Below are 15360 nucleotides of genomic sequence, written 5' to 3'. Positions count from 1 at the left end.
CAAACCACCACCACTATTACCACCCCAATGTTGATTTATTTTCCTATAACCGCATGTCAGAGTGTGTTACTCCTCTTATAACACGTTGATTTGCCAACAATTACACATTGACGTAATTTTTGTAGTTAATACATACATTTGGTCAGTTTATGGTTACATTTAATGTCGTGGAATAGCCGTGAAATTTTTTTTTTCATTTACTTCAAGTTAGTAAGACAAAATATACCACATGTAGTTCATTTAATTAATAAATAAAATAAATCTAAGCATTGGCAAATTGCTGAGGTATGAGAAATTTAAACTCTTCAGGACATAGAAAAATAATACTTTGTGGTGGTAACAGTAACAATGCAATGCACGATGTCATTTTTATTCCTGTATTTATAATACTAATTTTGGGAATATTTATTTGCTTGTACTTGCAGTACCAGTGAAAAGTTTGTACACTCTCCTCATTGATAGGTTTTTCTGTATTTTGACTATTTTCTACATTGTAGAACAATACTGAAGGCATCTAAACTATGAAATAACATATGTGTCACGCCACGGGATATTTGTACCAGATATTCTGTTTACAGAATGCTTAGAAATGGTGTTGAAAAGCATGCGATTTTTTTTGCACCGTTTTCACTAGCTGGTCCAGTAACCATCTATCACTCACCTCAGTAGCACCCCTACAGGATGCATTTACCACTTTTAACATCATCCACGACTGAGACAAGCATAGATCTCTTCTCATCTCATTATCTCTAGGCGCTTTAAGTGAATGACATTTTGATTTGTAGTGAAAATGTGTCAATCATGCGGGCGCAATTTTTGCACAACATTCACTTGGCGGCGCTAAAAGTTCACCAGATGTTTTCTTGACCTTCCAAGCTCAACAAATCTGGGAAATTCACCAGTAATCTACAGTTGAGAGTCTCCTGATGGATTCACAAGGTTCTGTATCCTTTGTAGTCCGTGCCTGGAAAATGGACCATTTTGGGTTGCACGCACACGATTTCATGTCAGATTTACAGTAATTTCCTTTGGTCCAATTTCACTTTGGTTTGTATTTCCTGCATATGGAGGCTTGGTAGTGTAATGCAGCAGGTATAACTCAAAATCCATCATCTGAGCATCTGGAAAAAATCTGGTGGATGAATATATGGAATTATGTGATGGAAAAAAACAAACCATGTTTGATATTTTAGATTCTTCAAAGTATCCAGCATTTACCTTGATGATGTGTTGCACACTATTGGCATTATCTTACCCAGCTTCATGAGGTCGTCACCTGAAATGCTTTTCAATTAACAGGTATGCCTCATTAAAAGTTAATTAGCAGATGAGTTTCTTCTTAATGTTTAAGATCAAACAAATAGTAAATAATAATAAATTCTATAAGTAAACAGCCCTATTCCACACCACAACTGTAGTAATCCATATTATATCAAGAACTGCTCAACTAAGTAAAGAGAAACATCATCCATCATTACTTTAAGACATGAAGTGACTTAATTCATAAAAATAAAGAAAACAAGATCAACTGTGAGCTACTGCTCACTTCCGTATCCCCCCGCTCTTGCTTATATCAGAATGCAAGCAATCGAAGGAATAGGACACTTATTATGAATGTTGACTTCAACAAATAATTAACACGAAAGTAAAGAGCAGTGTCTCTCCCCAGGGATTTCAAATAGCATCCTGGTAAACTGTCATTTTGAAATAGCATTTTGCTTCTTGAAATAGCGTCAAAATCCACCCTATACGTTTCCTAAATACATTATCGATAAACAGAAAGTCGATGTGGGACAGACCTGAGAACGGTATGCACAGTATAGAACCCCAAGCTGAAGCTCGGTACCAAATATCAAGCGGTTGTGATTTGTAGTTGCTGAGAAAAGTGTTACGAAAATTTTGTAAATCCATGCTATATGTTTCATAAATAAGTCAATGTGCAACAGGCCTGAAAATGGTATACATGGTATTGCTAGGTTTCAGTCACATGACTTTTCTTAGCAGTTTTACTGGAAGTGAAATAGCTGGTGGTCTAAATGGCTGCCATAGTGCAAACAACTAGCAATAACTTAGAAGCCACTGCTCGCTTTAGATATATTCAGAAGATTGCTACGTGCAATGGAATAGACCTCTACAGTCTGGGAAAGAAGGATTTGTCATACGATCTTAAACTACCCTTCAGTCGAGTTCCCCGATAGAGGTCTGCGCGGGTCGGATTTTTCAGTCCCGCTCCCGCCCGCATTGTGCAGTCCCGCTCCCGCCCACAAAGAATTATGATTTTCAGTCCCGCTCCCGCCCGCGCCCACAAAAAAATTATGATTTTCAGTCCCGCTCCCGCTGCGCCTGCCATATTTTGTCCCGCTCCCGCCCGCAAATCCCGCATGATGCAGACGTTCGCGTTATTTCTCAGGAAAGTTCTTGTCTTGACACAGCGTGATGGTGCCCCGCCCCCTACTTTGAGTGGATTTGAGCATAAATATCTACAGCTCACATTCACGTTTGTTATTATTTATCTTGTTTCTGAATTCAGCATGTAGTGTCTCTAATAATAATAATTAGTGCCGTCAAGCGATTAAAATATTTAATCGCGAATCGCACATTTTTATCACATGAAAAACCATTGTAATTCTCTGATCAGCATAAAAAAGTGAATGGGCTTGTTTTGTACCAATGGTGTTTTTTTATTTTTAATTTTTTTTATTGCAAAGCAGAGCTAGTAAGAGAAGTGAATTGATTTACTGCTTGAGTTAGTCTACAACTCTAATCAGAGAGACAGGTTACATAGTGCCGGTAGGCTTGACTCAATGCTATCCCAGAAATCCTTCCTGTAATATGCAAATTTGGTCGCCTCTGATTGGACAGCCAAATTTGCATATTACAGGAAGGATTTCTGGGATAGCACTGAGTCAAGCCTACCGTCACTGTGTAACCTGTCTCTCTGATTAGAGTTTTAGACTAACGCAAACAGTAAATCACTTCATTCATGGTTCTCTTGCTAGCTGGGTGTGAACTGCGAGTCATTAGAGTGATCAAAGGATTTCCCGTTAGGGTGATCAATGGCAAATTTAAGATGCCATTCCTCACTCAATCTGGCAATCTGACTCTCTCTGCAAATTTAGGCATCTTACAATGTTTTTATTAATGCTAAATAAAATATCCAGCACAAATTATATATGATAGACATAAATTAATAATTTATAAATTTTATTTCAAACACGTTTTTAGTTAGCGGGACTGCAGCTTATCACCGCTCCTGCCCGCGCCGCATATGTGCACTCGCACTCCCGCTCCCGCCCGCGCGTGCATATGTGCGCTCCCGCCCCCGCATATGTGCACTTCCGGTCCCGCCCGCAATGAGCTTTCAAAATTTGTCCCGCACTGCTTTGCGGCGGGTCCTGCGGGAGTGCAGGGCTCTATTCCCCAACATCTCGACCTATCTGGTATTGCAGACGTACTTTTACACTGCAAAACATGTGAACGCGTGGAAGAGTATGGAGGCTTACAACTTTTTTTTTTTTAAATAAATATGTGGCTGGGTAAAGGACCTCGGTATCAGGTCGCTACCAAATTAATCCTGTATTGTATTTGCCTGTGTAAGTATGTTTTTGTTTTTAAGCTTTTCGTTCGCATCTTTTTGACTTGCAGCGCTTCGTTGTAAACAAACAACAGTTGGCTTGATTCTCACTTGTGTTGGCTCTTATCTCTCAGATAAATCATTCACAAAGATCATCAGAAACCCCTTTAAAGACCTGGATCTTAGTTAAACAAGACGGAGAAGTGATCACGGCGCATTGTAACTGTATGGCTGGGGAAGAATTTTGTCGCAACCTTCATGCATATGGACTTTGTGAGGAGTAAACAAAGAAACAGCTGGGGACTTTAGTGCTTCGTGACCTAAAGAAAAAGTACCGTAAAATAACGACACATAGCAAGAAAAGTACTTGGGGAAAACCCTAAGGCCAGAGCTGAGAGGGAAATACAAACCTTTCACCAAGTGATCACTGCAAACTCGAGCTTGCTTCAACTCGGCTCCCTTCGATTTCAGCGAGAGGTTCAAAGCCGCCTTTCTTGACGTAGTTTTGTGAAATCCTGTATTCGTTCACCCTTTTTTTATTAGTTCACAGGGAACCCTGAAGAAACTACCAGTTTCACAGTTTGATCGATTCAAACAACCTTAAACAACGCAAGTGTAAGGCATTTTTCATGTGAGCAATGCACCTTCTCCGTACAAACGCTTTGTCAACTGAGCTTTGGTAGACCATCAGCTAAAGTTTTGAATAATTGATGAGGCGGATATTACGTCATGTGAAATCTAAGCACAGAACCCCAAGCTGAAGCTCGGTACTAAATATCAAGCAGTTGAGATTTGTAGTTGCTGAGAAAAAAAAAGTGTTATGAAAATTACGTAAATCCATGCTATATGTTTTTCGTAAAGACATTCAGTTAGTAAACAGGAAGTTGATGTGCGACAGACCTGAAAATGATATACTCGGTATAGAACCCCAAGCTGAAGTTTGGCACGGTGGTGTAGTGGTTAGCACGGTCACCTCACAGCAAGAAGGTTCCGGGTTCGAACCCAGCGGCCGCCGAGGGCCTTTCTGTGCGGAGTTTGCATGTTCTCCTCGTGTCTGCGTGGGTTTCCTCCGGGTGCTCCGGTTTCCCCCACAATCCAAAGACATGCAGGTTAGGTTGATGTGGGGCGGCCTTGGGCTGAGGTGCCATTGAGCAAGGTACCTGATCCCTGACCGCTCCTCAGGCGCTCTGGTGTGGCTGCCCACTGCTCTGAGTGTGTGTTTTCACTGCTTCAGATGGGTTAAATGCAGAGGATGAATTTCACTGTGCTTGAAGTGTGCATGTGACAAAGGTTTCTTCTTCTTAAGTTTGGTACCAAGTGGCTATGATTTGTGGTTGCTGAGAAAAAGGGTGTTTTGGATGGATGGACAGAGGTAAACCAGTATCCTCCTCCTTCGGAGCAGGGGTATAAATATTGAATTACTGTAGAAGGGATGTCCAAACTTTTAATTGGTACTGTATATTTAGAGGAATACAGCGTTCATCCTAAACAGAACTGTGATTAGGCTACCTTTCCCTGTACTGAGAAAAGAAAGGAAGAAATAATGCCGACTTGAATCTCATACATAACAGAAGTCTAAAGGCACACTTTGGCAGACTACTTTAATATCTTCTTGACATGTAAACTAAAAGGTATTTAAACCTGTATGATCCATATTCACAAGGGAAGAGCTTGTGTTATAATCAACAGTGGAAAACTTGGGCATATTTCTCGACTCCTTCCAAAAATGTGGAATAAACAAACATATCACTTGACCAGATCACCAATTCCACACATTTATAAATCTGTTTATGCGGCATGTCCTCGTGCAAGTTGTTACCTTGTAGCCAGTAGGAGCTCCTGTTAGGGGGGAGAAAAAAAAAAGTCAGTCAAGATCAGAATGCACTATGGTACAGGATACCTGTGGTAGCAGGGGCGTGGCCAAGCATTGGTTTGTGAATGGAAGGCGGGGCCAGGGAAGGTGAGTGGTAAAGTCAGTATAGACCCTTTTCACGTGACGTCACGACAAACGCGGCCGCCATTTTGGACATGTACTATCAGTAGTTTACCACAGCCAGCATTGAGGAACGGCAGCAAAGAAAGTGTTTATTTTCAGCAAGACTTCCATCATGCCACTATATTGTTGTGCACCTGGATGTAGTAACCATCAACAAACAAGGCAAGGTTTATCATTTTATTGGATCCCGACGGAGAAGATGGATAGCGGCCATAAACAGGAAAGATTGGCAGCCCTCGGCATACCAACGCTTGTGTAGTGACCACTTTGTTGGAGGTAAGACGAATAAAATTAGCCAGGAAAGGCATTACATTGCTGTTAACATTCTGTGGTGGCAAGTGTGTAACCAAATAGGCTAAAATAACCCATTGTAACCTCTTTGTTCTTCTGTAGTAGCTATTAGCTAACGACATTAGCTAGCGTTGTGTTCCTTTGCTGTTGGTAGACTGTAGGACAGATCAGAGGCAGTGTCCTACAAACAGCGCTTAATTTGAGGGGGAGCAAGCCGGAGCGCACTCCGGAACCTCGGGCGTTGGCTCCGGCAGCCATTTACACTGGATCCGGTGATCTGACACCTCTTTTGACTATGTAACAAAAAAAAAACCAAATAATTAAATAAAAAAATGCAAGTTTATTTAGTGTTAATGTCTGATTTTGATATCTGTCTTGTTGGTGATTTCTCTCATGAAACGACATCCACAAAATATCTGCAGATGAACTTAATTTGCAGTGTTATTACAAAACATGCCCAGAAGCGCAGCACAGCGCCCCCCTCTTTTTTTTCCGCACCGGAGCCGCTCATCCTCTGCGCTCCGGGACCTCCCACTTTACAAATTAAGCACTGCCTACAAATAAAAGTGTTCAAAACAAGAGGAATATGTATTTGTCTCTTAAATCCAGGCCGTTCCCTGTAATCTGTCACAACGGTTGGAGAAAGTAATGGCAAATAGTGAGTGCACAAACCGTAGAAGGTAAACTGTACACAGCGCCAGGGCAGTGTGATGGTATGTCTACTTTTAGATTGTGTTAGCTTATCAATGAACACACTCGTCACTCGACGAGTTTCATGTCTTTACGACGGATACTTAAATGTGTGTTAGGTATTATTGTTGCAGTCTAAGCAGTCATTGTAGCAGCTAGATGAGCGAGAACCGAAAGGGTCTGTGCCATAAACCGTTATTTCTGTACGGCGTTGCTAATGTGTCGTTACTGTTGTTATTTCTCCCTCTGCTCGCCCTGTAAATGCCCTACGTCGCTGGATAGCGAAGGTATTTTCTGCATCTCGCTCCTTTTTCTTGTATGTTCTCCGTTTGTCGCCTTCCTCGCATTCAAACCAATTCGAGCCGAAGTCCGCTACATGTCCAAAATGGTGGTCGCGTTTACGAAGGTCACGTGACTGAAAAGGGTCTATACCCATGGGCGCCGCCAGGGGGGGAAAGGTTAGAACAATTCTTGGGGCCCTTTAAGGGGCTGATAATATGCTTTTAATAAGACTTTTGAAATAACAACAATGCAATATTCCATCTGGTAAAATGAACTAATTGAACAAGGTTGTCTATTTCTTGAGTTCTTCAACATATTGTCATTTAACCCTCCCCCTTTTACGAAATGGTACGGTCCAGTTCTGGTAGAAGCGCGATGCATTAAATCTGTGTGCTGATCAGTGCAACGCTACTTGCTGCTGTGTCGCCGTGTAGCAGCCAGCCAGCAGTGGAGTGCGTACAGTCTATGATCGCTAAATATGAAGAGTGGCTGTCAAAAACGTAAAGAAAGGCAGCTGAAAGCTGAGAGGGACCGGAGAGGCAGGCAACTGGTCACTCAGTTTTTCCCAAAGAAAGGTAGCTATCGCTCACGTGTGTTCAAAATATTAGCGAATGGTAAATGAACAGTATGAACGTGGTTGGATTAGCCTATCAAGAGAACACTTTTACAGTTTGTACAGTGACATTTTTTCCATTTTAATAACTGAACTGAACAGTGCAATTGTGACGAGGGTGGGCAAAGTTGGGGGGCTCAAAATTCTAATCTTTCATGGGGCCCAAAATTTCTGGCAGCGCCCCTGAGTATACCTGTTGTCAATTAATGTTGTGTGTTGCAGTGATGATGGAGGATAGAAAAAGGAGGCAGAGAGCGAAGAGAGGGGATCTCTCCTGAGCAGAGCACGTGTGCGCGCGCATGCAAGCTGAAAACTAAGCACGAAGTGAAAAAGTCTGTGTTGGCATCATTTCCCGCCTGCCGTGCTTCAATATTCCACCCACATCAGGGACTGACGACGATACGTTGATTTCTTCCTGATGGAACATACCACAAAATCTGATCAACTTAATTACTTTTATTTGATTCCTATAGTATTTGGACTTTAAGTAAAACTACATAACATTATTAAGGCGTTAAATATTCCTCAAGGCTATAGTACAAATTATTCACAACTTGAGTGCATAATTGTCAGGGCATATTAAAAACAGACTTGACTTGGACACTTATTATTGGACATACACAGTTTCTGAGAACGCTGAACTCATCAGTGCAACAATGTGGAGTCAGCAGTCACTGTTTCTTTTCTTTCTCCAAGAAGTGCTGCACGTTTTTAAGAGTGTCTTGTAGATCTGTGTACTTCGCAAGCCTGCACGCCTCGTCCAACTTGGCCCAGCGGTAATCCTGGTGCTCGTCCGACAGTTTGACCTTTATCCCAGGGTCACGAAGCTCAGCCAGCCAATAAAGGACCTCCTTTTCCTTACCCCGCACTTGATAATGCAATGTCTGCAGAAAGCCATCAACCACACGCAGATGCTCTTCACCCAAACCTGCCTCCTCCTGCGTCTCTCTCCACGCGGTGGTCAGGTCGTCCTCTCCAGGATCAACATGACCTAAAGTAGTAGAACAAGAGAACAATAAGACCTGGAATAAAGCAGAAATCTATTAATAGGACATACTAACACGATACCAAAACACCTTTGGGTGGAGTCCAGTGGTGTTCTCCATATGAGGTTTGCAGGAGAAGGTACTCGATGTTGTTTGGGGAAGGAGGATGTGCCAGGCGGCGGAATATTATAAAGCCACATGCTCGGAGTGACATCATCTGAGGAAAGGAATTCAAAATGGGTTGAGTGTTATCCAAGGTATCATCGGCTGAAGTCATTCATTTGTTTAAAAAAAAAAAAAATCCACAAAAAGCCCCTGTCTTTGACCTGTCCAAAGTACTACCCCCAAAACAAAAAAGACACAGCTGTGAACACTAGTGCAATAAGAGGAACTATGACTGACAGGTCACGAAACACCAATTTGTTCCGGATGTTGGGGGTCCACATTATTTGGTTCATCTTGATTTTACAGAGCCCCAGATGCCACACACACACACAAAAAAATCCTAGGATCGATATTTTGACAGCACCCAAAAAAAAGCAAAATATTCCAAAAAGTGCATCCTGATCACACCTTAAATGGCACTAATTACTGTTAGTTTATCCTCCATATAAGGTGAAATAGATGAATTTGTTTTTTGTTTCATTAAAGCTAGACTGCTTTCCAGATTTTTCAAGTGTAGGTCATAAAAAGGGGCGGCACGGTGGTGTAGTGGTTAGCGCTGTCGCCTCACAGCAAGAAGGTCCGGGTTCGAGCCCCGTGGCCGGCGAGGGCCTTTCTGTGCGGAGTTTGCATGTTCTCCCCGTGTCCACATGGGTTTCCTCCGGGTGCTCCGGTTTCCCCCACAGTCCAAAGACATGCAGGTTAGGTTAACTGGTGACTCTAAATTGACCGTAGGTGTGAATGTGAGTGTGAATGGTTGTCTGTGTCTATGTGTCAGCCCTGTGATGACCTGGCGACTTGTCCAGGGTGTACCCCGCCTTTCGCCCGTAGTTAGCTGGGATAGGCTCCAGCTTGCCTGCGACCCTGTAGAACAGGATAAAGCAGCTAGAGATAATGAGATGAGATGATGGTCATAAAAAGAATTTTCCCGACACCCAATTATTTTTGCTTAGTGGACCGAAAGCTACTGAATTTGAATCACAGACTTGCAATTTTTTTAAATAGAACAATTAATTAATTTAAGGCCACGTAGCCCTAAATTCTCCACTATTTTTTTCCTGCTTCACCATGACCCAATTCAAAATACTACGTCATGCATCACATGGTGGGCTTTCCCCGTTCGCACAAGGCATTGTGGGATGCAAATTTGAAACAGGAGAGAAAAATGGAGGTGCGAATGAAATGTGAAAGACCAACTACAGTAACGGAAAGCGAGAAGAAAAGATGTTATGTTATATACGAAGGAAAGGAAACGCAGGACCAAACTAATAAATATCGGTGGTCAGCGAGCACATCGGTGTGATCAGCTGTTCGTTTAGCGACAGAATGATGGAACTGTCAGCGCACGCTCAAAGGTAAACCTGTAGATGGCAGTAATGCAACACTGTGGATGCCAGCTGGCGTAAAACCCAAAAGAAGCAGCGCAGGTTTACTTTCATGCATGCATGGACTTCCTCTGTCTGCTTGACTGTTCAAAGTGAGCGATTTCATGCACATTATTTGCTAGGGAATCCCCTCAAATTAAATAGCTTCCCAGCCACAGAATGGCCTGTTTTTTGAGGTATTACAGAAAAACATATCACAATGACCAAATTTCAGAGGGAACTAAATTTTGCCAATTTTATTAACTCGAAAGGCCGTCTCGCTTTAAGTGCATAGCTTCAAATTTAACTGTCAATGCTTTAAAGCCATTAATACAAATTACAGGAAAAATCATGTCCTGAATGAACTGAAGGCTATATAGGGTTACCTCCCCTGTCGGTCAATGAAAAGGGATCATCATAAACCACCATTTAGCCTTTCATCAGTGGGTACTGTCACCTCAGAGCGATACCAGGGGTCGACCGATAATCAGAGCCGATATTCAGCACTTTTCCGATTATCGGAATCGGTACTTGAACTTGTTTCTTTGCTGAGAAAAGTATTTTTGTTATGCATGTGTGTATCTGATGCAAAAATCACACTTCTGTAGTCTGGCCCAATGTCCCATCTACAGCATTACTGGATTGCTTGAAACGTGGATGATGCATCACATCCATCCATCCAACCAACCAACCAACCAACACTTCCACTGTCTGTCTCCACGTCCCACCTGTAGTGCTACTGGATTAGAAGAAATCCAACCAAACAAGCTTTGAGGTGTTTGTGAGAAACTCAGGAATGAAGCAGCATCTGCATTCACTTCCAAAGTGAAAGGAAAGGGAAGGTAAGGACACATCGTGATAGGATGAACAATGCATACAAGTTCATGTCGTATAATTTTGCTCACTCACTCTCGTCCACGCACCTTGAAATGTTTAACATTTAAAACATTGTTAATTTAAATCTAAGTTATGAGTAAAATTATTGTAAATGTTCAAACTACAAGCATCAAATGTATGGTAAATGCATACTGGCCCTAAATATTGGTTATGAGTGTCCTTGATAACTAATAATCGGTATCAATATCAACCCATAAAAAAACAAAAACATATCAGTCGACCCATACTGGATACTGTAGACTTGTACCTGGGGACTGCTGCTGTAATCATAACTCGCCGCCCTGTGCTCATCCCAGGACTTCCCGTCAACATGCTCTTATAATAATAATAATGGGTGGCACGGTGGTGTAGTTGTTAGCGCTGTCACCTCACAGCAAGAAGGTCCGGGTTCGAGCCCCGTGGCCGGCGAGGGCCTTTCTGTGCGGAGTTTGCATGTTCTCCCCGTGTCCACATGGGTTTCCTCCGGGTGCTCCAGTTTCCCCCACAGTCCAAAGACATGCAGGTTAGGTTAACTGGTGACTCTAAATTGACCGTAGGTGTGAGTGTGAATGGTTGTCTGTGTCTATGTGCCCTGTGATGACCTGGCGACTTGTCCAGGGTGTACCCCACCTTTCGCCCGTAGTCAGCTGGGATAGGCTCCAGCTTGCCTGCAACCCTGTAGAACAGGATAAAGCGGCTAGAGATGATGAGATAATAATTTCACTTTACCGCATACACTTGTAAAAGAATAATAATTTGTAATCTCACTATCCAGTGCCTCCCAGAAGAGGCTTTATTCCCTTTTGAGTCTGGTTCCTCTCGAGGTTTTTCCATCATGGTGTCTCAGGGAGTTGCTGTTCCTGGCTTGCTCATTAGGGATATAAATCTACATCCAGATTTCTGGGAAGCTGTTTGATGACAAATGTTTCAACCCACATTTTAGTTGTTACATTTGCAACACTAGTACAGCTGATTTTGCATCTAAAAATGCACACATGAAGATGTAAATCCCACTCAGAAGTCATTCCTTAATGACAAGTCAGTTCAACTGTCAAATAAACCTGCTTCTATTCTGCCCAGAGTGACCTGATCCCTCAAAACCACCTGGAAACAGCGAGGAAAAGCTTTCACACGGGTTTAACCTGTTCTCATAGATCATCAAGCACTTCATACATTTCGAATGTTTATTTTTACTGACACCTTTCAGTTACAATACACTTGGCTAGCTGACCATCAAGAACTAGTACATTTTACTAATTCGTTTTTGTGTAGTCAGATAGGATTTATTTTTAAAAAATGCAACAAATATAAGAGTTTACTTACTGCAGAGTAGCTTTGCTGTATAATATCTGAAAGCGTTTACCTCATTCACTGATCTCTACTTCCGGGTTAGAAAACGTCACCTGCGCAGATGCAGTGATGTATTGATGTGCGCGAGTGCTTTATTTCCTTCACTCTAATATTATGCGCACGTGAGTGGCAAATAATCTCATCAGGGAATGTCCGACTTTCCGTTTTATTTCTTTAGGAATTCATAGAAGTCACAGAATTCACGCTGGAATTCACTTCGGATTTTTTCCGAACACAGTTTCATTAACCCGTTTTCCCCTTATCACCACCACGGGGTTTTTTTTTTTTAAACAATTCCATCATCCCCCCATGACCTCTTAAAGCGTTGAATATTATTGTAGTGTGTTATTCCGAATGTGATTATATTTTGCTCAGTTTCATATCAATTAAAGTCGAAGAAAAGGTACAAAACATGAATGTTGTCCCAAGTTTAAATTTCACAAACCTTTATAGGAATAAGGGACAGTGATTTGTCATAAATTTGCAGAATGAAACCATGAAGTAACTCTGACGCACGTCTTGCAGTTTGTAACACAGTAACTCTGGCACGAGTGTTCTAACTTGTAACGCAGTAAATCTGGCACGAGCGTTTTAACTTGTTAAAACGCTCGTGCCAGAGTTACTGCGTTACAAGTTAGAACACTCGTGGAAGAGTTACGCGTTACAAGTTAAAACGCTCGTGCCAGAGTTACTGTGTTACAAGTTAGAACACTCGTGGCAGAGTTACGCGTTACAAGTTAAAACACTTGTGCCAGAGTTAATGCGTTACAAGTTAGAACATTCGTGGCAGAGTTACTGCGTTACAAGTTAGAACACTCGTGCCAGAGTTACGCGTTACAAGTTAAAACACTTGTGCCAGAGTTAATGCGTTACAAGTTAGAACATTCGTGGTGCGTTACAAGTTAGAACACTCGTGCCAGAGTTAATGCGTTACAAGTTAGAACACTCGTGGCAGAGTTACGCGTTACAAGTTAAAACACTTGTGCCAGAGTTAATGCGTTACAAGTTAGAACATTCGTGGCAGAGTTACTGCGTTACAAGTTAGAACACTCGTGGCAGAGTTACGCGTTACAAGTTAAAACACTTGTGCCAGAGTTAATGCGTTACAAGTTAGAACATTCGTGGTGCGTTACAAGTTAGAACACTCGTGCCAGAGTTAATGCGTTACAAGTTAGAACATTCGTGGCAGAGTTACTGCGTTACAAGTTAGAACACTCGTGGCAGAGTTACGCGTTACAAGTTAAAACACTTGTGCCAGAGTTAATGCGTTACAAATTAGAACACTTGTGGCAGAGTTACTGCGTTACAAGTTAGAACACTCGTGGCAGAGTTAATGCGTTACAAGTTAGAACACTCGTGCCAGAGTTAATGCGTTACAAGTTAGAACATTCGTGGCAGAGTTACTGCGTTACAAGTTAGAACACTCGTGGCAGAGTTACGCGTTACAAGTTAAAACACTTGTGCCAGAGTTAATGCGTTACAAATTAGAACACTTGTGGCAGAGTTACTGCGTTACAAGTTAGAACACTCGTGGCAGAGTTACTGCATTACAAATTAGAACACTCATGGCAGAGTTATGCATTACAAGTTAAAACACTTGTGCCAGAGTTCATGCGTTACAAATTAGAACACTCGTGGCAGCGTTAATGCGTTACAAGTTAAAACACTCGTGCCAGAGTTACCGCGTTACAAGTTAGAACACTCGTGCCAGAGTTACAAGTTAGAACACTCGTGGCAGAGTTACGCATTACAAGTTAAAACACTTGTGCCAGAGTTAATGCGTTACAAATTAGAACACTCGTGGCAGAGTTACTGCGTTACAAGTTAGAACACTCGTGGCAGAGTTACTGCGTTACAAGTTAGAACACTCGTGGCAGAGTTACGCGTTACAAGTTAAAACACTTGTGCCAGAGTTCATGCGTTACAAATTAGAACACTCTTGGCAGCGTTAATGCGTTACAAGTTAAAACACTCGTGCCAGAGTTACTGCGTTACAAGTTAGAACACTCGTGGCAGGGTTTCTGCGTTACAAGTTAGAACACTCGTGGCAGAGTTACTGCGTTACAAATAAGAACACTCGTGGCAGAGTTACGTGTTACAAGTTAGAACACTCGTGGCAGAGTTACGCGTTACAAGTTAAAACACGTATGCCAGAGTTAATGCGTTACAAATTAGAACACTCGTGGCAGAGTTACTGCGTTACAAGTTAGAACACTCGTGGCAGAGTTACGCGTTACAAGTTAAAACGCTCGTGCCAGAGTTACTGCGTTACAAGTTAGAACACTCGTGGCAGAGTTACGCGTTACAAGTTAAAACACTTGTGCCAGAGTTAATGCGTTACAAATTAGAACACTCGTGGCAGAGTTACTGCGTTACAAGTTAGAACACTCGTGGCAGAGTTACGCGTTACAAGTTAAAACACTTATGCCAGAGTTAATGCGTTACAAATTAGAACACTCGTGGCAGAGTTACTGCGTTACAAGTTAGAACACTCGTGGCAGAGTTAATGCGTTACAAGTTAGAACACTCGTGCCAGAGTTAATGCGTTACAAGTTAGAACACTCGTGCCAGAGTTAATGCGTTACAAGTTAGAACATTCGTGGCAGAGTTACTGCGTTACAAGTTAGAACACTCGTGGCAGAGTTACGCGTTACAAGTTAGAACACTCGTGGCAGAGTTACGCGTTACAAGTTAGAACACTCGTGGCAGAGTTACTGCATTACAAGTTAGAACACTCGTGGCAGAGTTAATGCGTTACAAGTTAGAACACTCGTGCCAGAGTTAATGCGTTACAAATTAGAACACTTGTGGCAGAGTTACTGCGTTACAAGTTAGAACACTCGTGGCAGAGTTACTGCATTACAAGTTAGAACACTCGTGGCAGAGTTACGCGTTACAAGTTAGAACACTCGTGCCAGAGTTAATGCGTTACAAATTAGAACACTTGTGGCAGAGTTACTGCGTTACAAGTTAGAACACTCGTGGCAGAGTTACTGCATTACAAATTAGAACACTCATGGCAGAGTTATGCATTACAAGTTAAAACACTTGTGCCAGAGTTCATGCGTTACAAATTAGAACACTCGTGGCAGCGTTAATGCGTTACAAGTTAAAACACTCGTGCCAGAGTTACCGCGTTACAAGTTAGAACACTCGTGCCAGAGTTACAAGTTAGA

General features: G+C 42.1%; 1 protein-coding gene across 1 annotated transcript; it reads right to left on the bottom strand.

The window, feature by feature from the left end:
- Positions 1-7887: 7887 nt before the first annotated feature.
- On the bottom strand, positions 7888-12243 carry nudt2 (nudix (nucleoside diphosphate linked moiety X)-type motif 2). Its single transcript, XM_060935490.1, has 3 exons — positions 12158-12243; positions 8523-8649; positions 7888-8437 (listed from the first exon to the last, which is right to left on the bottom strand). Exons 2-3 carry the CDS (start codon positions 8647-8649, stop codon positions 8118-8120), a joined length of 447 nt encoding a protein of 148 aa, XP_060791473.1. The 5' UTR covers positions 12158-12243; the 3' UTR covers positions 7888-8117.
- Between the last annotated feature and the right edge of the window lie 3117 nt (positions 12244-15360).

Source organism: Neoarius graeffei, chromosome 12, assembly GCF_027579695.1.
Source record: "Neoarius graeffei isolate fNeoGra1 chromosome 12, fNeoGra1.pri, whole genome shotgun sequence".
NCBI lineage: Eukaryota > Metazoa > Chordata > Actinopteri > Siluriformes > Ariidae > Neoarius > Neoarius graeffei.
Note: the sequence above shows the minus strand (reverse complement) of the source record. Positions and strands in the feature narration are given on the sequence as shown.

What these genes read in the sequence shown, in the direction of transcription:
- nudt2 (XM_060935490.1), bottom strand. Translation starts at nt 8,649, where the DNA reads ATGATGTCACTCCGAGCATGTGGCTTTATAATATTCCGCCGCCTGGCA. An exon ending in CCACTGGACTCCACCCAAAG is followed by an intron (nt 8,438 to 8,522) that starts GTGTTTTGGTAT and finishes CTACTACTTTAG; the next exon opens with GTCATGTTGATCCTGGAGAG.